Raw genomic sequence first — 25,233 nt, 5'->3', positions numbered from 1 at the left:
ATTGACAGGAGACAGATTAACAGGAGAAAAAAACAAAGCCTCATTGCATACATACAGAGAATCCATAGACAGGTTCCACAGTCAGTCAGGGACAATGAGGTATATATGTCATCCTGAACCAAGGAGAGGTGGGTAGGGGTCTGAGACTTCAAAGGAAAAGGGAAGCAATTCACAGGAATCTGAGAGAGTAAATGTCTGGTAAACAGTGTTTGCTGTGCCCCACAGAAACAGTGGGGCCCAGAGAGGAATTTTAACAGACTCTGCCGCATCCCTCCCTGTCTTTAGGGCCTTGATGGTTTGCAGCTCAAAATAATCTGCATGTCACAGTGGTACACCTTGGGGTGGCCAGCTCTTGGCTTCTATGTAAGTGTGGGGGCCAAGGGCAAGCTGCTCCAGAATGTGCCACTCTGGCATATTGATTGTTTTGAATGAAAGTTACTTAAGAATCAGTGGTTCAAGAACACTCTGACTGCCCCCACTCCCCACACCCTACCATCTCCAGAAAGCAGGAAGCAAAATCTCTCATGGCACAGGTGCCCTCCCATCACCAGAGATGGGATACAGGGCCTAAGGGATACATATACAAAACCTTTTTACTTTCACTAGCTTACAACCCCAGCCCCAATTCTTGTAGGAATTCCTTACTAATTGAAGCTCGCAAACCTAAATATTCTTTGTCCTGTCAATTCCTCACAGAATTAAGTCTTTGTCTAAAAAGAATAAAAACTGCCTTGGTCATTTCTTGAGGTCTCAATTTTATTACTGGGCCTCTGTTGCACAAGAAATTAAACTGGGTTTTTTTCTCCTGATAATCTGTCTTATGTCAATTTTGTTAGACCAGAAGAAGAACCCTGAAGGGTAGAGGAAAATGTTTCCTTCCCAACCTAGGTAAAGGGAACACGTTCCTCGCACTCACAGAGCATCCCAGCGCTGCAGTCCAGACGGGTCAGGAGACCCTTCTTGTTTGCAGATCTTAACACTAGGTCCGAGATGGTTCACTCTATTTCTGGTTCACCCTTTATACATTTTAGCCTCAGGAGCTTTATCACCCTGTAGCGCCCCACCAGGAGGGGGCAGTGTCAGCACTATAAATCTTGAGATGAATCTCAGGTTATCTTTTTTTCCTAAGATTTCCTGAGATTTCCTCTGGATTCCAGTGCCTACTAATAAATTTGTCACAATCCCAGGTGGTTTTACAGATTTACTGGGAAACAATGAAACTTGAACTTCAGGCCCCCTGTCCCCTGCAGGGGTCTCTTGCAAGGCCCTAAACTTAATTTTAATTATTTTTCTTAAAGATGGATCTCCTAAATTGTGTAAGCCTCAGACTCCATTGAAAACCTAGATCTGCTCCAGCCTGCATTTACACAGGACATGAAGGGGCTGAAAACGTACCTTTCCTTTCTGCAGAGATTTTACATTATTACGTTATCAGGTTTTAAAGATGTGAAATAACCTTTACACAATGAAAACAAAATACTTTGCATTAACCTTCAAAATGTTACTTCTAAACAGATAGTCCAGTGAGTTAAATTATTCTGATTACAGAAGGATTTGGGGCCCCTTGGAGTACCATTTTTCTCTGTAGGTTTCTTTGAAGGTTGGCAAGTATTTACCAAAGAAGCTAAAAGATGAAGTATTCTGAGAAACTAATATACCATAAATGGGAAATGGACGTTTAGATGTGCCCATTTGTTTTATTTTCATTGGACTGAAAAGGAAGCTGAAATGGAGGTAGAATGTGAAGTCCCCTGCTTAGACTTCTATTCACTATTGTTTCTCTCTGGAATTCGTATTCAAATCCCTGTTCTGCCTCTCACATGCTGTGAGTTTGGGAAACTGATTTTAACCTATCTGATTTTTTCATTGGTAAGATGGGAAAACTAATAGTATCCACCTGATAGGATTGTGAGACCTCAGAGGGCTACCACCTAGAAAGCACATAGCACAGTCCTGACCCAGAGGCAGGCACTCAGAACCGTTGGCGATCCAGGGCAGGAAATCTCGGGCCCAGTCCCTGCTCGGCTCCTTAGCGCTGTGTGACTCCCGTAGGGGAGCCCCAGCGTCCTTGACCCTGTGTCTTGCTTGGTGAAACCATCTCCCAACAGCACTGCTAAGAAATTCAAGAGCCTGTTACTGGTGGCAGCTGGGTTCCAAACCCAGGTTCGGCTACTCATCGACGGAAAAGCCAACACTTGAGAGGCAAGTGTTGGCGAACAAGAAAGGTTGCTTTATTCAGGAAGCCGGCAACCTGGGAAGGTGGTGGAGGGAAGATGGTGGACGGGCGTCCCAAGACCATCTCCCAGGTGCCGTTCAGCGTGAGATTGTTTTAAAGGGGACTGTCAAGGAGACAGGAGGGGCTACGGGCAGAATCAAGGTTAATACCTGGAGGGCGGACTTGCAGGCACCGAGGAGGCTGTGTGCCGCAGAAGTGCCTTGAGAATGGAATGCCCTTATTTGTGGTGGCAGAGGCTTGAGGGAGTGGTCCACGCAAAACTCCTAAAGCTCAGAAAGGTCTGGTTAGAGGGCAACATGGAGGGAACTTCTTAGCTTGTTTCAAAATGGAGTGAGTTGGGGTTTGTTAGAGCTCTCACAAGCCACTGGGTGGAGAGAGTTCATGGGTGAAGCCCTTTTGGGGCTCAGGTCCTCTTGGCAGTGTGTTAGATGAATCTGGGACCAGATGGATCTGCCTTCAAATCCTGGCTCTTCTACTGTCAGCCTGAGACATGTCACTTCACTCTTCACCAGCTTTCTCATCTGTAGAATACGGATCATCATCCCAACGCTGACCTTGCTGGCAATGAAATGGGATACTTACTAACGCACCAGTCACGGTGCGGCCCGAGGGGTGGTCGTCAGGGACCTCTACTACATCCCTTTCGCTGTGTCCCTTGGTGATGATTTTCCCTGTTGGTCTGCAGAGTGATACAAAACATAATAGACCACGTGCCGAAGCATCGTTACCTGGTAGCCGTGGATGACTCTGCTCATACCCTGGGAGACTTAGTCAAGGTAGGACTGTCCATCCCACAGTGGGTGCCGTTTCTTAAACTGCTCTACTCACTGAGGTACAGCTATGGAATCAGGTGTGCTAACAGAACTGGAGACTCCTAAAATAGAATAGCCACGAAACCAAGCTCACTGTCTGCATTTGCAGTGTGGGTTTTGGGAAATTACAACCAAAATGGCCTTTCTTCAGTAGCGCATGAAGGGAAGCAGGAAAGGCCATATAGGGCCCAAGGCCTACACAAATCACACACCAGGACAATAAAACGTGTCTGTGGGCACTTGCCCCAAAATACTGATGTTGTTGAGCAATCCAATGTGGGGAGATTTCCCCGAGAGCTTGGTGATGATGCCAGGGTTTTTGTTTGCAGAGCCGAAGAATGAACTTAGCAAACACCCAAGGTAGGAGAGCCAGGGAGAGGCTTTTATTGAGAGAGACAGTGAGAGGACAGAGCTCCTGGCTCTTGCTGGGAGGGGACAAGAGAGTCCGGGGTGGGGCCTTGTCTAGGGGTTTTATAGGCAGTTGAGGATTTTAGGGAACCGGACAAAAGTCTTAGAGGTGTAGACTTGTTAAGTGGTCCCTGAATATTAAAAATTAACTTAACACAAGAAATTTACTGCTCTGATTTCTCCCTGGGATACCTGCATGTTGGTCTGGGAGCATATCAAACAAGGCCGCCTGCCCAGCCCTCAAGGCAGGCTGAGTTATTGTCTGTTTGCTAAAAAGTAAGTTAAGAATCTTACTTCTCAACTTCCTGGGTGTTAAAATGCAATCTTCTCTTTAAGGTGGAATCCTTCCTGCCTTTTACTATGTTGTTTATGGTGGGTCTGCATGCTAAATTAGTTGCCCAGTTTGAAAAATAACCTCAGGAGATCTAAAGGAGGAAAGACAGCACATAGGCCTGGGCCTTTTAGCATGCTAAAGTGAATCTTACACATGATTACAAACGATAAAAACATATGTGACTCTTTTTTATCTGGGGAATATTAACAGATCTTACTGAGGAATGACTCTAGAGCTTAAAGTTTAACACAGAGTTTTGGTAGGGGGTTTCCTTGCATGTAGTTACATTGCTCTGACTGCAAATATCCTGCCTTGCTTTTTCCGGAGGCCCTCACCCTACTCTGACTACACCCATGGTCTCTGTCTCAGTGAGACCTTAACCCAGGAGAGGGTTCTTAACTCTGATCAAGAAAGAATTCATGAACAGATCAGAGGAGTGGAGGGAAGGAAGGAATTCATTGAAGCAAGAGCAGCAGGGAATGGCAGCAGCCATGCAGACAGTAGAAAGCAAGAGAGAACAGAGGGAAGGAAGGGAAGTTCACTGAATTCTTGCTCAGTGTAGGGAAAATCACTCGCCAACTCCTGAAGCCAGGGTCACCTGGTGTCCAGGGTCTGCTTGAATCTGGGTGGTGTAGGAACTAAGCTCTTATCACCCCAGGATTTGGGGAAGTCACGGAGCACTGGATGGAGTGAGATTATTTTCTGAGAACTTCCCCAAAGCAAGGAAAGGAGATTTTAGGGCAGGCTATTAAAGAGCATGGTAATACAGCTGCAGTCCCATCTGGGTGACCCAGGCAGCAGGACCCTGCAAGCCCCAACCAAAGATCTCAGTAGCCCTTCCCTACTTGTCTGAAGTAGAACAAAGTGAGTGAAGACTTGTGCTTAAGTCTAGAAATTTGAATGACGTAGTGGAGTAACAAAGACACTTACCACTGGGAAAGGGGTCTCTTATTAACCTGGGAGGCTTGAAAGAGTGTGGAGACAAAACGCGGTAAGTTGAGCAGCAAGTAGGCTTTATTTAAGGCAAAATACACATTCAAGGAAAGGGGAGTGTGGGGAGCCTCAGAAGAGAGGTATGCTTAAAGGCTTAGGATTTGCGGGGGGGTTTTGTTGATCAAATTTCTTTTTTTAAATTGAAGTTTCATTGATATACATCTTATATTGATTTCAAGTATACAACACAGTGGTTCAACAGTTACCCATGTTATTAAATCCTCACCCCACTAGTGCAGTTACTTTCTGTCAACATAGAAAGATGTTATAGAATCACTGGCTTTATTCTTTATGCTGCACTGCCATCCCCATGACCAATTCATATCATGATTGAGAATTTCTGTTCCCCCCTAACTCATCCCCCATCCACCAATCCAAACCCCTCTGCATGGTAACCACCAATCACTTCTCAGTGTCTCTAGTCTACTGCTATTTTGTTCATTTGTTTTGTTTTTATATTCCACAAATAAGTGAAATCTTATGGTATTTGTCTTTCTCTACCTGGTCTATTTCACTTAGTGTAATACCATCCGTGTTGTCGCAAATAAAAAGATTTCTTTCTTTTTTATGACTGAATAAGATTCCATTGTGTATGTTTATCACTTCTTTGTTATCCATTCATCTAGTGATGGGCACTTTGGTTGCCTCTGTATCTTGGCTATTGTAAATAATGTGGCAGTAAACATAGGAGTGCATATAGTTTTTCAAATAAGGGATTTTGTTTCCTTTGGGTAAATTCCTAGAAGTAGAATTATGGTGTCATATGGTATTTCTATTTTTAGTTTTTTGAGGAAACTCCATAACTGCTTTCCACAGTAGCTGCACCAATTGACATTCCCAACAGTGTAGGAGGGCTCCCTTTTCTCCACATCCTCCCCAACACTTGTTAGTTCTTGTCTTTAGATAATGGCCATTCTAACTGGTGTGAGGTGATATCTCATTATGGTTTTGATTTGCATTTCCTGGATGATTAGTGATGAGTATCTTTTCATGTGCCTGTTGGCCATCTATATTTCTTCTTTGGAAAAACATCTTCTTAGGTCCTCTGTCCATTTTTTAATTGGGTTATTTGTTTTTTGAGTGTTGAGGCATATGAGTTCTTTAAGTATTTTGGATGTTGACCCTTATTGGATAAATTGTTTGTGAATATATTCCCCCATACCGTATGTTGCCTTTTTGTTCTGCTGATGTGTCCTTTACTATACAGAAACTTTTTAGTTTGATGTAGTCCCATTTGCTCATTATTTTTTTGTTTCCATTGCTTGAGATGTATCCAGGAAGAAATTGTTCATGCTTTTATGTTCAAGAGATTCTTGCCTGTCTTCTTCTAAGTTTTATCGTTTCGTGTCTTACATTTAGGTCTTTGATAATTTCAAGTTTACTTTTGTGTATGGAGTTAGATAATAATCCATTTTCATTCTCTTGCAAATAGCTGTTCAGTTTTTCCATCACCAGTTAATTGAAAAGACTGTCTTTTCTCCATTGTATATTCATGGCTCCTTTATCATGTATTAATTGACCATTTGTGTGTGAGTTTATATAAGGGCTCTCTATGCTGTTCCATTGATTTATGGGTCTGTTCTTGTGCCAGTACCATACTGTTTTGATTGCTGTAGCTTTGTAGAAGAACTTGAAGCCAGGGAGCATAATACCCCCAGTTGTTGTTCTTTCTCAGGATTGCTTTGGCTATTTGGGGCCTTTTGTGGTTCCATATGAATTTTAGGATTATTTTCTGTAGTTCACTGAAAAATGCCATTGGTATTTTGATAGGGATTACATTAAATCTGTAAATTGCTTTGGGCAGAGGCCATTTTGACAGTACTAATTCTTCCTATCCATGAGCATGGGATAGATTTTCATTTACTTGTGTCTTTAATTTATCTCATGAATGTCTTATAGTTTTCGGAGTGCAGGGTTTTCACCTCCTTGGTTAAGTTTATTCCTAGGTATTTTATTCCTTTTGATGCAATTGTAAATGGAATTGTTTTCCTGATTTGTCTTTCTACTAGTTTGTTGTTAGTATGTAGGAATCCAACAGATTTCTATGTATTAATTTTGTATCCTGCAATTTTGCTAAATCTAGTTATTCTAATAATTTTTTGGTGGAGTTTTTAGGGTCTTCTTTATATAATATCATGTCATCTGCAAATAGGACAGTTTAACTTCTTTACCAATTTGGATGCCTTTTATCTCTTTATCTTGTCTGATTGCCATGGCTAGGACCTTACTTTGTTGAACAAAAGTGGTAAGAGTGGACATCCTTGTCTTGTTCCCTTTCTTAGAGGAAAAGCTTTCAGTTTTTATCATTCAATATGATCTTAGAAGTGTGTTTGTCATATGTGGTCTTTATTATGTCTAGGTATGTACCCTCTATACTCATTTTGTTGAGAATTTTTATCATGAATCAATGTTGAATTTTGTCAAGTGCTTTTTCAGCATCTATTGAGATGATCATATAGTTTTTATCTTTCTTTTTGTTAATATGGTGTATGATGTTGATTCATTTACAAATATTGTACCATCCTTGCATCCCTGGAATAAATCCCCCTTGTTCATGATGGATGCTTTTTGATGTATTTTTGAATTCAGTTTGCTAATATTTTGTTGAGGATTTTTGCATCTATGTTCACCAGGGGTATTGGTCTAAAATTTTCTTTTTTTGTAGTGTTTTTGTATGGTTTTGGTGTTAGAGTGATGCTGGCCTCATAGAATGAGGTATTCCCTCCTCTTCTACTCTTTGGAATATTTTAAGAAGGTTGGGTATTAGCTCTTCTGTAAATGTTTGGTAGAATTCAGTTGTGAAGCCATCTGGTCCTGGACTTTTGTTTGGAGTTTTTTGATTACCAATTCATTTTCATTACTGGTAATTGGTCTATTCTGATTTTCTGTTTCTTCCTGGGTCAGTCTTGGAAGTTCATTTATTTTTAGGAATTTTTCTAATTCTTCTAGGTTGTCCAACTTGTTGGCATATAATTTTTCATAGAATTCTCTAATAATTCTTTGTATTTCTGTGGTATCCGTTGTGACTATTCCTTTTTCATTTCTGATTTTATTTGTGTGCTCTCTTGATAAGTCTGGCTACATTTGTCTATTTTGTTTTCATCTCAAAGAACCTGTTCTTGGTTTCTTTGATTTTTTTCCTATTCTTTTATTTTTCTCTATTTCATTTATTTCTGCTCTGATCTTTATGTCTCTCCTACTATCTTTGAGTTTCATTTTTTCTTCCTTTTCTAGTTTCCTTAATTGTGAGTTTAGACTGTTTATTTGGGATTGTTCTTGTCTCTTGAGGTAGGCCTGTACTGATAGGTACTTTCCTCTTAGAAATGCTTTTGTAGCATCCCACAGATTTTGAGCTGTTGTGTTTTGGCTTTTATTTGTCTCCATATATTGCTTGATTTCTGTTTTGATTTGTTCATTGATCCATTGATTATTTAGAAGCATATTCTTTAGCCTCCATGTGTTTGTGGGCTTTTTTGTTTTCTTCATGTAATTTATTTCTAGTTTCATACCATTGTGGTCTGAGAAGTTGCTCGATACAATTTCAATCCTTTTCATAGTGAGGCTTTTTTTGTGGCCTAGTATGTGATCTATTCTGGAGAACATTTAATCTACACTTGAGAAAAATGAGTATCCTGCTGCTTTGGGGTAGAATGTTCTGTAGATCTGTAGATATCTGTTAAGTCTATCTGATCTAATATGTTGCTCAGTGCCTCTGTTTCCTTATTTATTTTCTGTCTGGTTGATCTGTCTATTGATGTAAGTTATCTGTTAAAATCTCCTAAAATGAATATGTTGAGTCTATTTCCCCCTTAAATTCTACTAGTATTTGTTTTACATATTTTGGTGCTCCTATGTTGGGTGCATAGATATTATGGTTATATCTTTTAGTTGGATGTCATTTTTATCATTTGTAATGTTCTTTTTTGTTTCTTGTTACTTTCTCTGTTTTGAAGTTGATTTTGTCTGATATAATTACTGCTACTCCTGCTTTTTTTCTCCCTATGATTTGCAGGAAGCATTTTTTTACATCCCTTCACCTTCGGTCTGTATGTTTTTAAGTTTGAAATGAATCTCTTGTAGGCAGTATATAGATGGTCTTGTTTCTTTATCCATTCTGCGACCCTATGTCTTTTGATTGGTGTATTCAGTCCATTTACATTTAAGGTAATTATTGACAGGTTTGTACTTGCTGCCATCTTATTAAATTGTTTTCCCAGTTCTTCTCTGTTCCTTTCTTCCTCTCATATACTCTTCTGTTGTTATTTGATGGTTTTCTTTAGTGTTGCAATGAGATTTCTCTTTTTTAATTTTTTTGTGTATCTATGATAGACTTTGGGTTTGTGGTTACCATAAGGTTCATGGAGAGCTTCTAACTATATAACAGTCTATATTAAGTTGATGATGTTCTATCTCAAATATGGTCTAAAAGTACTTTTTTCATTATTCTTCCTCCTCCACACTTTATGTATTGGATGTCACAATCTGCATATTTTTTGTATCCCTTGCCTGATTTTGTGTATAGTTGGTTTTACTACTTTGTTTTGTTTTGTTTTAATTTCTTACTTGCTTGGTATGTAATTGGTCTACTACATTCACTATGGGTTTGTTTTCACTGGTGAGAACTATTTAGTCTTAAGGACATCTATCTACAGAACCTCTTTTAACATATATAATGCCAGTTTAGTGGTTGTAAATTCCTTCAGCCTTAATTTAGCTGGGACATCTTTAATTTCTCCTTCAAATTTGAATGATAATCTTGCTGGATATATAATTCTTGACTGAAGGTTCTCCTGTTTGAATACTTTAAATATTTCATGTCACTCCCTTCTGGCCTGTAAAGTTTCTGCCGATAGCCTGATGGGGTTTCCCTTATAAGTAATCTTTTTTTTTCTCTGGCTGCTTTCAGTACCCTCTCCTTATCCTTAATCTTTCTCATTTAAATTTTCATATGTCTTGGTGTTGTCTTCCTGACGTTCCTTTTGCTAGGGGCTTTCTGCACTTCCAGACCTGAGTGTCTGTTTCCTTCCCCAGATTGGGGAAGTTTTCAGCAATTATTTCTTCAAAGAGACTTTCTACCCCCTTTTCTCTCTCTTCTCCTTTTGATATCCCTATTGTGTGAACACTGTGTCATTTGGAGTTGTCACACAGCTCTCTTAGCTTCCTTTGTTTCTAGAGATTCATTTTCCTCTCTGTTCCTCGGCTTCATTGTTTCCCTGTTCTCTAATTTCCATCTCACTGGCTGTCTCCTCTACTTACAGCAATATATGATTCATTCCTTCCATGTTATATTTCATTTCAGTTACTGTGTTCTTCAGCTCTGAATGGTTCTTTTTCAACTATTTTTATCTCTTTGTTGAAGGCCTCCCTGAGATTGTCAATACTTTTCTGAAGATCAGTGAGCGTATTTATGACTGTTACTTAAAAATCTTTATCCAGAAGATTGGTGATCTCCATTTCATTTCTGGTGTCTTATTGTGTAGTTCTGTTTTGAACATATCTGCCTTCTCATTTTGTCAGGGTTTCTATGTTGTTTCCTTTGTATTGGATGGATCTACTATGCTTCCTGGTCTAGAGAGTAATGGCTTTATGAAGATGTCCTGTGGTGACTGGAAGTTTAATACTCTACTTTGCAGTGTATGGTTCTCCTTTGCAGTGGAGCCCCAGTTGCTGTTGGTGGGCTGTGGGCAGGGGCCATCTTTTTGTGTGTATACCAGCAGTGGTCTATCTCAGATCTTTGTGGATGGCGGTTTGCCTCAGCTGGTGAGCAGCAGTGCTTGTGCTGGGATCATTGTGTGTTGAGCTGCCCTCTGCCTACCCTGCAGTGATGGCAGCAATGCTGGGCTAAGGAGGTGGGTGGGGCTGGCCATGGTTCTGGGGTGCATGGCGGGGGCCGCGGGGCATGCTGCATGGGGCTCAGATGTCTGCAAGGACAAAGGAGTGCTCAGAGCTGGCTCTGGCAAGTGCCTCCCTAGTTGGGCTGAGATATGGCAGAAAAAGCTGTGAAAGCCTCCTTCTGCCTGCCAAGCAGCAAAGTCTGATGCTGCTGGGCCAAGTGGGCTGGTGAGCAGGTGCACAGGGAAGAGCCTCAGGGCTGAGCCACCGGTGAGGGAGATGGAGTGTCTAGGGCTCCTGGAACTGCCCTACCTGTTGGGCTGAGGGAGGGCTGAGGAATTGTCAACCACCTGCCCTTTCTCCTGAGGAAAGAGTTCTGTCCAACCCTCGCCCCTCAGGCACCCCTCCTGCTGCTAGTAACTCTTTCAAACTGCTGTCTCTGTGTTGGGTCTCAGTGGGACCAACAAAGCATGAATGTCTTCCACAAGTGGCAGGAGTCTCAGCCTCCCAGAGCATTCCAATTCTCCTCGGTGTCCAGCCCCGCTAATCACTAACCCTGATGCAATGTGGACTCGTGTTCCCAGAGCAGATTTCCAAGGCCAGGTGTGCAGAGTTCCTGAGTGCTTATCCCCTCCCTGCTCTGTTCCTCTTCTTCCTGCCTGTGAGATGGGATTGGGGGAAGGGCTGGGGTCCTGATTCATCGTGGCTCTGCCACTTCATCCTTCTCTGCGTGGTTTTCTCTTCTTCTCCAGGTGTAGGTGGTCTGCTCCTCAGACTTCAGGTTATTTTCAGGATTAGTTGTATTTGCTGTACGTGCTTCCTTGATGTGTGTGTGGGAGGAGGTTTCCACCTGGCCTTCCTACTCCACCATCTTTTTCCCTCTTTCAGATGTTTTAAAGGATTTTGTAAATGGGGTAAAGGGCCAGGGGAGCCTAGGCTGACATGTGGTCTCGTCATGTCTAACTCCAGTGACAGACATTATGTCATCATCCATAGTCAGTCCTCTAGATATTCTGTAAGATAAACTTAACCCAAGGAATTTACTGATCCTGTTCTTCTCCAAGACAGCGGTTTCCCTCAAGCAGTGGGGACACATCAGCCTTAAGAAAGGGTCAGCTGTTGACTGATTACTGTAAAGTATGTTAGGAATCTTACCACCTACCTACCTGGTTTTTAAAATGGAATCTTAGCCTCAAGATGGAGTTCCTCCTGTTCTCACTATTTATATCTTGTCATTTTTCATTACAGGCAGGAAAAATTAATCATGATGCTTGTCCCATGTCCCTAGCTACCTCACTGAAATGGTCAGATTCACCCAAACCTACTGGTGGCTTCCAGGAGCTCTAGGTCTGGAGGGTCCCCTCTCCAGTCCAGGCCACTCTGGCCAAAGCCACTGTCACTTTGTAGCTCAGCTAGTCCAGCGAATGTGGCCTTCTCTTACCCTTCCCCTGGCCACCACGACCCATCTTGAAGATCTGGCTAAGATACCTTCCTCGGCACCCTCCCTGCCTCTTCCCCACCTCCCACAGAGACCACGTTCTCTTTTCTGTACTCCCAGAGTCCCCTTTGTAAACTGCAGACATTACACATCATCACCTATGAACATGTCTGTCTCCCTTTCCAGTCTGGGGGCTCCTTGAGGGCAAGAATCAAACCAACCTCATGTCTGTCTCAGTCCCTGGCAGGCAATGGTGGTCATTCAATATTTGCGGGACAAATCAATGAATGAATAACCTCGTACTCCCCTCCCTCTGTTTTGCAATTTTTTATTCAGTTGTTTTCATTCATTTAAGAAGTTTTATGTTACAATCTTACAGATGAACCTAATACTATTTCTATGTTTCTCGAACAGTGCATCAGTAGAACGACTGGCCCTGGGAAAATCCAGAAAGTACCCAAAGAAAATGCTTTCCTAACCAAGGACTTAACAGTTAGTACATCAGCGATTTTTTGTTTCTGTTCTTTTCTTAAAGGTATTGCTTCTTGAGAGATTTGTAGTCAGAATACCTGGCTTCCAAATTCATCTTCTACTTCTCCTGCATAATTAGACCTTGAACTATAAAGCAGCTCCCTTTTTTCTTCTGTAAGCCTGTTTTCTGAAAAACTCTCAGAGGTATATTTGAAAGCTGTTTGATATGTAAACTGCTATACAGACAGTGGGTGTCATTCTCTTTGGCCTCTTTCTACAATTCAAACAGGAGGCTGAGATTCTGATTCCATCACAACACAAAAAAATTTGGTTTGGGACATGCTTGCTTAGGATATATACATATAGAGAGCTCAGATGTGGGATAGTCACAGAGGTTCACAGTAGAGCTCTGTTGATACAGAGAAGAGCTGTGTAGTGCTACATTTTTTTTTAAAGAAATAAATTACATCAAGATACTACTTTTGAGAATGTTTCTGAAGGGCTGATATCACTGGTTGCCTCTAGGGAGGAGCAGACCTAGGGGATGGTGATGAGCCTGAAGGGAGCATTTTCTTCTGTAATTTCTCTCTTGAATTTTGAACCACGGGACTGCACTACACAGAAAATAGATACAATTTAAAAAGTGTAAAGAAGAAATCTAACACTTGGACTTCCAGTAGCTTCCTACTTAAAGCTGCTTGTCTAAATAAGAGCCAGCGTGCTGCCTGTTGTGAGAGCGCAGATGTGGGACAGTTTGGGAACGTCATGGGATCACAGCAGAGCTCTGTCAGTTCTAGTGCTGCACTAACTGACTTTCATGTTTTGGGAATGCATATGTTTTTCTTTAAGAACAGCGATGTTGCTCTGTTATAACTGTCAAAATGGAAAAAAAAAGAGACAATTCTCTAATGTTCCTTTATCTCTTAGCAAGAGTGTATTGACCATTTTTTGGTCAACTTGAGAATGGAAGCAGTCTTTGTGAAGGAGAATTTTAACATTCGATGGGTGGCCCAAACAGGATTTGTGGAAAATATCAACAATATCCTCAAAGAGTACAAGCAAAGCCGAGGATTATTGGTAACTATGACCATTTCCTATCTAGCCTTCTGATTTAAGCAAAGCAAGTGAAACTTATAATTAGACCAATTACAGTATTTTCTTTTCAAATGTTCAAAATTTCTAAATTCAAGTTCTTTTTCAGAGTTGACTCATTTGTCTAGGTCCAATCTACATGTATATTATATTAATACTTGTCAATCAAATATTAACAATTTTAAAGTTTACACAGATAATGACCATTATGCTTGACACAGACTGAATGTGAAAATAAGCTCAAGATTGATTGTTGCAGCTTTGTCTGTATAAGGAAAAATATCAGGTGCCTTACTAGCCTGTCTTTTTCAGCCCTGGGTGGTGTAGGAGGATAGGTAGGAGGTGAAAGGGGTAGCCATATTATTTAATTTCTCCCTGTTGGCCAGGAGATTCATTGGTCTTTTTAATCATCACAACTTTTCAAGATAGATATTCTTATCTCCACATTATGATCAGGAAATGAAGGCTCAGAGAGGTAAAACAATTTCTCCAAGGTCACACAGCATGTCAGAGAGTCAAGCTAGCTAGAATGCAAACTTGGCTAGAGTGGCCTGCCTAACTGCAGAGCCTCCATGCCTCCCTCTCTGAAATCAGGTAGTGCAGCACCGGCCCAGATCTTGGATGGATCCCAGGGAAGTACTCCAAGGCTGGCAGTGGGTAGTGCATGAGAAAGTGTTCTGAAAACTGTAGAGTAGCATTTGAGTAGCAGGCGCCATCATAATCACGTTACCATTGTGCAGGGAAAGACCATACAAGCAGTAAGTGTTGCCATTGTATCCTAAGAACTATATCCTCCTGAAAAACACATCTAGTTATAAATAGGGAAAAGAAACAATTGTGTTAAGCAGCTGAGATACCATGGTTGTACTTGTAAACTATCCTGAGGCACACGCCAGCCTGACTGGTGGTGTCCTCTGTGGGTCATCTGCAGAACAACACCCAAAGTAGAGAAGGGACAAGACACTGCAAGAGACCATATGGTTCCTGATTGGCAAGACTGGACAGAACATGGTGGAAGGAATAAGCCTATCAAAAACCATACAGAGTCTGTTCACCCCTGGCGGTACTGGTTGGCAGTGTGGCACAAAACAGGAAACATCCTGAGGGCAATGTAGATGGTACAATACCAGCGACATCCAAAAAGATAGAGTTTCAAGCCAAGGGCTTCCATGATCCCAGTTAATTTAGTAAAGCATAGTCACCCTGCAGCAGACGCAGATGCATGAAGCCACCTTGCCCCAGTGCCTTGGCACAGTCCACACTTCTAACTCTGTGCTCTGATCAAAGCTCATCAGCAACCCTCATGCCCGCCTGCCCCAAGGGAATAATGTGCTGGGCATGTGCACTTGGAGTATTTTGAGTTCAGTGGCAATCATACTTCTCAATGTAAGTGAATAAACTGCCATTCTGGATGTTCACCTGAATAAGGTGAGGCTACCCAGGAGGCAGGTGTGCCCCTGGTGTGTGGACAAAACAGTCCAAATGAACCTGCTTGGTTGACAGGTAGACCCCAGGTCTTGGTGAATGACCCAAGTCATCAGCAGCCCAGCCCTGTGCACCAAGACTAGCTTGAGTTGCTTTCTCTGGCACCTGCAACCTTCACTGCCTGCCATCTTGGGCATTCCCATCCCCCTGAAGGTGCCTGTCCCTCACCAGACAGGGCCATTCGTACTCACCATGCCTCACCCAGCACCACTGCTTATTTCTCTCACTGCCTTGGTTTCCTTGTCTGTCGAGTGGCAGGGAATAATAACAACAACCAACCTTGCAGTTAAAATTATGTAACCTTTAGCCATAGGGACACTCTGTCAATGGAAATGTTTATTAACTTGCCTTGCAAAACCCTAGACTTCAGTTTCACGATGGTTTGGGCCATTTTGAAAGTAACAGATTATTGATATTTCTATTTCTGTTAGAAATAAACATGTAGTCACTGGGTCTGAGTATGACAGAGCTGCTTCTGCATTCAAGCAAGTGTTTCAGCAGAAATGGTGTCTTTTTTTGTTTTAATGAGTGTATCTTAAAAAACCAGGATAAATGAACTGTGTTAAAAAGAAAAGCATAATTAAAGATCAAGTCATTCCAGCATCAATATTCATGAGGCAATAAATTAAGCACAATGTACACTGAACCAGAAATTCTCCTCTTTCTTCATCGTTTTGGGAGTAACACAATAAGTGTGAAACTGGTAGCATGCAATGCTTGAGCACTTTGTTTTTTAGTACTTTTGGGGTATTCGTGGGCATATCTTATCAAGGGTAGTAGCCCCCTTGGTCAGGTCAGTGTACAGAGTAGATGCTCATTAAACGCCTGCTGTATGAATAACATGAATGGTCCCTATCTGACCAGGGAGCAGATGCTGTCAGGATGATGTGGCAGTGACCACGAACTCAGGCAGGGAAGTAAGTGGCTCTGGAGTCTTGACGGAAGAGCTAGAGTTAGCCTGCAGGATCCAGAGCCTTTCACGAAGGCACACCCCTGAAATGAAAAACGGGCTGCCTAGCGGCAGGTGGTTCAGAGGCACTCTATAACCCCTGTTCTCCTTTTTCAGCCAATCAAAATTTGCATTCTTGGTCCTCCTGCTGTGGGCAAATCCAGTATTGCAGAAGTATTGTCCAAGTACTACAGACTGCATCACATTAAATTGAAAGATGTCATTTCTGAAGCCATAGCAAAACTGGTAACACTTTTAACTTCTTTATTGGGAATTTTTATATTTTAAAAGTGCTTTCTTTAGTGATAAGCCGCTAATTTTGCACGGCATCCTACAAAGAGATTTGTCCTTTTAATGGGATTTTGTTGTTGGCCCCAGTTATGAAAATACAGAGTCTCATGGGAATTTTCTCTGTGTGATAGAAGCACCTTTCAGGTTGCCCTTGAAATTGAGTCTGTCTCCAGTTGTTGCTCAAAATGCATGTTGTATTCTCTCTGTTGACTGGAACAGTTTTGGGTTTTTTATTCTTGATGTTATGTTTCTCAGGGTGTTATCCAGACTGTTTATTTATTAACTCCTTTTTTTAAAAAAAAAGACTTTGGTTTCAATTACATGGACCCAGGTTTACATGCACAGCAAATTTGAGAGGAAGGTAGAGAGATTTCCCACATACCCTCTAACCCCACATGCACAGCCTCCCTTACTATCAACATCCCCGCCAGAGTGGTGCCCTAGATACAACTGATGAACCTACACTGACATGGCATTATCACCCAAAGTCCCTAGTTTACATTAGGACTCACTCTTGGTATATATTCTATGGGGTTGGACAAATGTATAAAGACACATATCCATCATTATAATGTCATACAGTGTATTTTCACGGCCCTTGAAGTCCTTGGCTCTGCCTGCCGTCCATCTGCTCCCCACCAATTAACTGCTTTTAATCACTTTATTGGGAATAGTAGATATTGAGATACATTTCCTTAAATGATTACTCAATGTTTTAATTTCTACAAAACGTGTTTCCTTCAAGTAAGATACCACCTGAGACCTAGGGAAGTGTTGATTCTTAAGCAGTTCTGACATCAGCAAAGAAATGGGCCATTCTCCTAAAATAGAGTAAGAAAAACCTTGGGCTCTCCTCATCTTTGTAGATACAGGCATCCTGACTACTTTCACACGACGACTGTTGATGAGTATATTCCCTGTGTGGGTACCACCTTTTCCAGGCTCACTTAGCAGATGATTTTGTGAGCAGCAAACCAGTGCAGGGCGTCATCCAATGTGAATATCTCTGTGGTATGTAGGAGGCGATTATTGCACCAAGGGAAGGAATGGAAGGAGAAGAAAGTGAGGAGGAGGAGGAAGAAGAGAATGTGGAAGACGCTCAGGAGCTCTTGGATGGCATCAGGGAGAGCATGGGGCAGAACGCAGGTAACGCACCCAGCACAGAGGCGCCCCGGTCTTGTTAACATCGGGTTTTGTTTTGTCTTTTTTCTTGTAAAAGTCTACTTCTTGCTATTAAAAGCACAGAAATGATAACAACAACAAAGAAATTTCATTCATAATCACCCAGGGGAAGAAAAAAATCACTAGTAGCATTTTGGCGACTGATGATAGGATGGAAAGAACCACCTAAGTTTAAAAAAAAAAAAGGATCAAATGCATAGTCATAGATATTTTTGTAAGCATCAAAAATCAGAGGACAGACCAGGAGAAAACATTTGCCACCAATATGACAAAGAATTAATACCCTCAATATATAAAATACTCAGACAAACTAGTAAGAAAATCATTAAATCCTAAACGGAGAAAAAAAACGGATGGATTACATAGACCCTTAATTCATGCAGGAAGAAAAACAAATAAATGGAAAAATATTCTTATTCACTTGGTAATTTAACAGCTTGTTGAACAAAATCATCACTGTATGGTGTCGCTTTAAATTGAAACTGGATGCATTCTTTCACCCTTCGATGGCATTTCAGGCTGGTCCCATTGCAACTCTCAGATAATAAGCAAGCAGCCTTTGTTTATGCTAAAACAAGTCCATTCCAGTCAAATAATCACAAAGCAGGTTTGGAACTGAGATGGCTCCAAGGGAGCTTGCTACCCAGCAGGAAAACAGTGGCAATTATTTGATAAATAAGATCCCTTCATTTTTACACTTAGTTAACATCCTCTATCAAGTTGGTTACGTCAGTATCGTCTATAGACCAGTCTGACGTGTGACCAGTAGTTCAGATTTTTATCCAGTACTTTCTCCCCTGCCACCCTTTCAAACACGTTTGGTTTCTTTCCTCTTGTTCCTTCCATCTTGAAGGGGGCCGTTTCTGACCCTCAAGGATTAGGTCAGGGCAACTGGGAATTAGGGATGAAGGAGAGAGGTGTGAGCTGGCCCTGGGTGCTGATGGTGACCCCACACCTGCTGCCCCTTCCTGGTGTCCCCCTTCCGTGGCCCCAAGCAGCTCCCCCACCAGGGACTGCCCACTGCCTTCCTCCTGACTGCCCTTGCCATCCCTGTCCCTCCGGCAGTCCTCTTCCCAGCTACTTACTGCTTTTGCAAAGGACTCCGGTCCCTCCATGCCTCCCGCTGAAGGCCAGGTTACTCCTCAGCCTCCCTCAGGCCACACCAGTATAGTTTTCAGGGCTGGTTTTGTACGCATACACCGGATGTCCACTTACACCTGCTCATGATCTGTGTCTTGGTTTCTGCTTTGGGGTGGGCTGCGCCAGGAGGAAATGGAATTTAGAATCTCAGAAAGATTTCCCAGAGGAAAAGGAAGGTGCACAAAAGACACAGAGGAATGCTCTGAGGTCCCACGCTGCCTCTGCCTCACCCATGAGACATCCGGAGTCACTATCCTGGTTTTAGAGAGTCTAATGGGGTCCTGGTTCCCATCACGTGGAGAGAGGAAAGAAACCCAGTTAAGGCATTCCACTGCAAGCACACATTAAAGGGTAGGGACTGGGACTTTTAGAACTCTACCTTTTTATGACTCACGTGGCCATGTGAACATGCACACTTTAAGCCTCAGGTATAAGGCTAGAACTGGAGTGCAGGGAGCCAGGAACCATACATTGTCCCCAGAAGAGAGGCAAGAACATCAGAGCGCAGGCTAGCAGGACAGACAACCCCTGCACAATCTTTATTGACAGAGACTTACATAATTGGTCTTTGCAAGGACCTAAAAATCTTAAGGACATGGTGTAACAGAATGGTACGAAGTACTGACAGGCTCTCCATGCCCTGGGAGGTGACCCCAGCAAACAAGAACTACAGTAGAGATCGTCCCACCAGATTGGAATAGTTCGTTCAATCCCCTTTAACCTTAGGAAGGTGTCTTATTCTTTCTCTAGTTTGTCCAAAAGCCTTCCTATTCATATTCACCTGGAACTAGAACATGGACCTTATCTTGTTTGAAAAAAACAAGACCTTTGAGCCCACTGCACAGACCCACACAGACAGCCCAAGGACACAAACATTGGCTTGCTTTTCCTTCACTTGACCCAAGTTGTTCGTACATGATTCTAATGATTTCAGCAAGACAAATCCCACAATCCCACAGTGAGGCACCTCCTGCTCAGAACTGGACTCCTGTCGGCCCCTGACTGCAGCCCAGATAGGGACCTGGTGAAACTGCAGAGGGCACTAGTTGTGGGTTCTTTTTGCTCACTTCATATATTTCAAAAGGGTTGTAGAATTACTGAATCTAGTTGCTGGGATTCCAGGTGTTCATCGGGCTAGTCTTTCAACTTTTCTGTGAGTTTGAAAACAAAAGTTGGAGGAAAAAACCTTTGTAAATGTATTCACATCATTGTGTCTGTACTGTGTGTGCATTATTTCAAAACCTTGGTTACAGCTATCTATTTTTAAACTGAGTTTAGTCATTGTGAATCTGGGTGAATATTAGCATCTTAAATATTACGGGTATTTGAAAGAGAGACTTAAAATAAAAATAGAAAATTCTTAAAAAGGCAGGGTGGTGTTTTAAACACTTCCCAGTTCATTCATTTAAAAGGATAAGTGACAGTCCCCTTCCAAGGAGCTCAGCACAGGCCAAGGTCACAGGGGTATCTCTAGGAGGTCATAGTTCTCTAGAGAAAGGCACTTGGGCTTGGCCCCTCTTGTCCTCACATTCTGTAATTACCACACACTGCTGCTAGCAGTACCTTCTTGCATACTGACCACTGGCATTCCTAAGCAAGCAGAAATGAATGGCAAAGCTCGCTGCCGGAAATAAACCAAGGCACACATTGGAGGGGACCAAAGCTAGGTTTCTGAGTATGTGCCTTTTTCTTACCAATGAAAGCCTTTGGAAACTGAAAGTAGACTGCTTCAATAAAACTTGTCTTCGAATTTTAGTGAATCGCTTTACATTTTGGAGTTTGTTTTTTTTGGGTTTTTTTGTTGGCTTTATTTCTTTGTACCTCTTTGAACTTTACTAGGAAGTAATTCCAAGACACCTTGAGGAATTTTATTGTGCTAACACCTTTGAATATAATTTTTTGTCTCTGCCATAATATTTAAATTTCTGGAAGATACAATTATTTGCTGAGTCAGTTACTGTCTGCTGATTCATGTGACAATGAAAAGTAGAAGAAAGGGGATGGGTTTTAATTAGATCATTTTATTGTCATTACTAGGAAGATAAACAGGGGCCCCAAACTATTTATATTATATTATAGACTCACTGATAAACTAAAAGTAGAATACTACACTAGAAAGAGCTTCAGAGATCAATTTCTCAAACTTGCCAAACTTACATTACTTACTTAATGTGTACATTAAACAACATAAGGGCAGAGCTGGTGTCTTAGAAATAATAGCTGTTCAATAATTATGATGGCATGATAAATGGATACTGTGGGGGAGCTGCGTCATAGTGTCTTTTAATCACTGTGCTAGTTTTAGAACCAACTACTACCTCCTCATCCTCCCCCCAGAATTGTAGGAAATTGACCTCCAAGGGTTGAGAGGGAACTGTCCAGGGGGGCCAAGGTCAGAAATCTCCTCTGGAAAGGCAGGAGCTGGGGGACCACATTATTTTCTGCAACCTTAAAGGGAACAGTACCCTTGAGAATCAGATCAAGCTTGATCTTGCAGCAAATATTCATTAAGCACCTACATTAATAAATTGTGCCTTAATAGCATTCACGAATATTATCTCACTTAGTTCTCACAACAGAAGCATTTAAGGTTATAGAGGTGTAATATCAAAACAGAATTGAGAAAACCCACTGGCAAGTGGGAGCACTCTGGATTTGTCCACTGAAGTCCTCATTCAGCTCCACCCAAAAGTTGTGCACATAGAACATTCTGGAAGTGCAGACATTAGCATTTGCTTCTTTCCTCCTTGTAGACCAGCTCTTTGGGTTCTCCCGCTTTCTTGTGCATTATAATTCATGTGTCATATTCAAAATACAAAACCACATACCTTGAATTTTAAGGGAAGAATAAAGGATTTCAAGATCAAAAAAATAATGGATTTCAAAAACAAGGCATTTGACTACACAACAGTTTGGGAAATGACTTTACAATGTAGCCTCTATGTAGAATGTGACTCCACAGTAATGTGTTTTGTTCTGTGTTTCTTTTTATTAGGCCGACTAGACGATCAATATATAATTAGATTTATAAAAGAAAAGCTAAAATCTATGCCTTGCAGGAATCAAGGTTACATTTTAGATGGATTCCCAAAGACCTATGATCAAGCCAAGGACCTGTTCAGCCGTAAGTCTGAGCGTTCCCTTTATTTTGAGTGTTTACATTCAGTTGAATTGTAACCTTATTGTTCATAGTAATAGTCACACAATTAAAATAAGTAAAAAATCAGAGAGACTCTGTCTAAAATATCTAAAATACATCCTTTCCTTCTTATGGCTAGTTTTCACAAGTGACTTTTAGTTAAAATATTTTATTTTTTTTGCTGGGATATCCATAGCAGTAATATGTAATAAACACAATGATGTATATTTTGTTTTATTAGAAGAAGACGAGGAGGAAGAGGAAGAAATCAAAGGCAAAATGTTTCCCTATGATAAATTAATCATACCTGGTAAGTTTAAACTGTTTTTTCGAGGTCATATTTAAAAGAATGCCATTTGTTATCTCTTTTGTACCAAAACCATATTCTTGATGTTAATAAAGCAGAACTTTTCTCTGGGAAGGAATTGGCGGTAAATAAATATCAGGGATATTAAGGTTCTGAAATGGCCAGAAGTCGCTTTGAAAATGTGTGTATCTGCTGCTTCTTCCTGTAACGGAGCAAAAGATAATAAATCTGCTGTTTCCTTGACTTCTAAGTCAGCTGATGACATCAGCAGGGACTGAATCACCACCACTCCTTCCTGCTCTGATTTAGGCACTAGCAATGCCTTTATCTCTTCCAGAAGACACTCAGAATCCAGAGACTGAGCAGGTAAAAAGCTTTTTGCTTCACTGTTAACTCCACAGCAAGTTTATTTTATCACATATTTACATAGTGGTTTCACAATGTACTCTTGAAAGTGAAGCATAAAAATCTTATTCCACAAAAAAGGATTTGCTGTGTAGCAGGCATTTCTTGTGACCTTGCCATGAACTTTAAAAGTTTATTTTTTATCAATGTGCATGAAATATAATCATAGGAAATAATTTTTGGTTCATATGGTAAATACAAGAACAGCTATTTCCAGCAACTTTGCGCAAGGTTGTAACAAGAAAGGACCTGCTCACTTCTGTCAATGTCCCCAAGGGACTCAGATCATGGCTGTAATAATCTCTCCTCCTTTTGGTCCAGGACTGCTTGAGAGGAAGCTTCTGGAAGCGCTGAGACTGCCAGAAAGCAGTCATCCTCAGTGCTGGATATTTATTGTTTGCTTGTGGGCTCTGAAACCTGTGGCAGAGATATAAAATGCCAAAGGGTTGGTCTCTCTCAGATTTCCCATTAATGTATGTATTTACGTCAGAAAATGTTAACCAGTAAAGTGGATTACTCTAAATAACTAGGTTTGTCCAGTTTATGAGAGTTTATCACTTCTGAGCAATATTCATTCATTGCAAACCCTGTCATAAATCCTCATGTTCCCGCTGAGGCAGCTGGGTAATATCCAGCTCAACTAACCATTTGACCTGTGCCAGGCACCACGTGAGATACGAGCTCGTAGAACTTCCCGTAGTCCGGCGAGGCAGGAATGACTCCCATGTTTACATGATCCAGAAACTAAAGCCCAGAGACTTACCCAAGTCCACTCAACTGGAAAATGGGAGGGCTTAAATTCAGACTCAGGTCTTCTCACTCCACTGCCTCCAAAAAACGGAATTAATGGAACTCCTCCATAGGGTAAGGAAGTGACAACAGAGAGGTGAAGTGATGGATCATTCTTAGTCATGCCCCACTGAGCTGACCTCTCTTTGTTGGACATAGTCCAAATATGTCTAAGATGTAATCTATTTTGAATGTTTACTCCGTTCTTAGTAAATTACCCTTTTCCCAGAAATCATCGTTTTCTATCTTCCTGAAAGAAATTAGAGCATTGTTCATTTGTGCCCTTGGGATTCTATTTTATGGAGGTCACTGAGAGCCCACACAAGAGCTTAATGCCATTGAAAAAAAGAATTTATTACTCACATGTCCCCGGGCCGCATGGGGAAGCACCAGGCTTGGTCAGGAGGTGGGAATCGGAACAAGGGGAAAGTGTAGTCCTCGGCCTTACCTGGGGTTCCCACGGGAAAGGCCAGGCAGGGCAGAATAAACTGCCATCTTAGAGGACTGAGCAGTCTGAGCTTCCAGGGCTTGTTTTCTAATTGCCTGGTACCTGGACCTGGTATGATTTAAGGCAGGGGAAATACTCGCTTGGTGTGTGAGCAGTACATGAAGGGGGTGGCTATCTTATATAAGAAAGCCATGCTCCCAAGTTAAGTTGTTTATCACCTGTGGAAGTTAGCTAGCCCTGGGAGTCTCTCTTCTATAAGGAATCTACCCACCCCAAGATGTCAAAATACCATAAAATACCAAAAATAATAAACATGGTAATAAATCCCTTATCCATGCTTGATTTGAGTGATAAAGCCTTTGAATCTGTGGTGATCCAGTCATAGGCGGCATTACCTCTTGTGGTCAAATCATGCATTTTACCACTGCTGTTAGCCTATATCCAACACTATTGTTTTCAGGTCTCCTAGTTGAAGGAGACAAATTTAAAGCTGTACCTACCTGATCAATATGGAAAAATCTGTTAGAACACAGCTTTCCACGCAACTCCAGATAGCCAAAATAGTGACCTCCGGGTTATATACAGCCTCACCGAGCAGCCTATTACAGTCTATTACAATCTATTGCTTACTATCCACAGTTAGACAGTACAACGGCAGCAGGTGAAAGGAAAGGAGCGACACACAGCAGCAATTCACCGGAGAATTCCGCTTTATTAGGGAAAGGTGCTGGGTTATATAGGAAGGGGCATGGGGTGATTGTGGTGTCACTTCTACGGGGCTGGTGGCTATTGGCTGGGTGCTGGGATTAGGGGGGCGAGGGGTGATTGGTCTTCAGGTGGCACTGGCGGGAACCGAGGACCCGGAAGAGAAGCAGGAGGTTCGCCATCTTATGGGTGGGGGCCCTTCATTCCCCCCTTTCTCCTCTATGGGTTGTGGATGTTGCTTTCTCTCTGACTGCTTCCTGCTGAACGGGGGCGGAGAAGGGAGTGAGGGCTTGAGGACTGGGGGGAAAGGGTTGATAGGACTCCCCACAGTAAGGACGAGTAGATGTGGACTTCTTCAGGTTGGAAATCAGTGAAGGTTCCCTGTAACCATAGGTCGAGGACTTGTTGATTCTAATGGTGCCAGGAGGATACGGGTGCCAGAAGCCAGGCGTCTGCGGCCATTGTTTCCAGGAACAGTTTCCAGCAGAGAGAGGGGTCCATCTCAGCGTGTGGTGAGGAGGTCACGTGAGGGTGAGGGATCATCTGTGGCTAAAAGCTGGTAGTTCCTGAGTAAACGCTGGTTGAAAGTTTGATTAGAGATTTTACTGACTTGGGATTTGATAAACTTTACTATACAAGGTAAGAAGAGACAGGCGAGGAGAATGATTATTATAGGGCCTGCAATGGGCCACAGCCAGGTGAGGAAGGGGTTTGTTAGTATTGAAGAGAATGGGTTGGAATTGGAAGCAGAGTGGAGGCTGGAGGCAAGGTCGGTGA

General features: G+C 41.9%; 1 protein-coding gene and 1 long non-coding RNA gene across 4 annotated transcripts in view; one reads left to right on the top strand and one right to left on the bottom strand.

The window, feature by feature from the left end:
• Window positions 1-25,233, top strand: part of AK7 (adenylate kinase 7) — a 77,267-nt gene that overhangs the window by 35,197 nt on the left and 16,837 nt on the right. Inside the window, exons 8-14 of one of the 2 annotated variants that reach the window (XM_036882356.2) lie at window positions 2,922-3,012; window positions 12,468-12,545; window positions 13,452-13,601; window positions 16,168-16,296; window positions 17,361-17,487; window positions 21,659-21,787; window positions 22,050-22,112. In XM_036882356.2, coding sequence (XP_036738251.2) covers window positions 2,922-3,012; window positions 12,468-12,545; window positions 13,452-13,601; window positions 16,168-16,296; window positions 17,361-17,487; window positions 21,659-21,787; window positions 22,050-22,112 — 767 coding nt within the window. Of the gene's footprint in view, window positions 1-2,921; window positions 3,013-12,467; window positions 12,546-13,451; window positions 13,602-16,167; window positions 16,297-17,360; window positions 17,488-21,658; window positions 21,788-22,046; window positions 22,113-25,233 lie in introns of both variants that reach the window. The other variant, XM_036882355.2, reaches the window with a different exon arrangement.
• On the bottom strand, window positions 22,119-23,339 carry LOC118910839 (uncharacterized). 2 transcript variants are annotated; one of them, XR_005024175.2, is made up of 3 exons: window positions 23,278-23,339; window positions 22,772-22,931; window positions 22,119-22,311 (listed from the first exon to the last, which is right to left on the bottom strand). It is a non-coding gene; the product is annotated as an uncharacterized LOC118910839 (long non-coding RNA). The 2 variants fall into 2 exon arrangements; XR_005024174.2 differs by lacking the exon at window positions 23,278-23,339 and adding an exon at window positions 23,160-23,263.

Source organism: Manis pentadactyla, chromosome 11 (genome assembly GCF_030020395.1).
Source record: "Manis pentadactyla isolate mManPen7 chromosome 11, mManPen7.hap1, whole genome shotgun sequence".
Lineage (NCBI taxonomy): Eukaryota > Metazoa > Chordata > Mammalia > Pholidota > Manidae > Manis > Manis pentadactyla.
The sequence above is the reverse complement of the archived record's forward strand: the minus strand, read 5'-3'. Positions and strand labels throughout refer to the sequence as shown.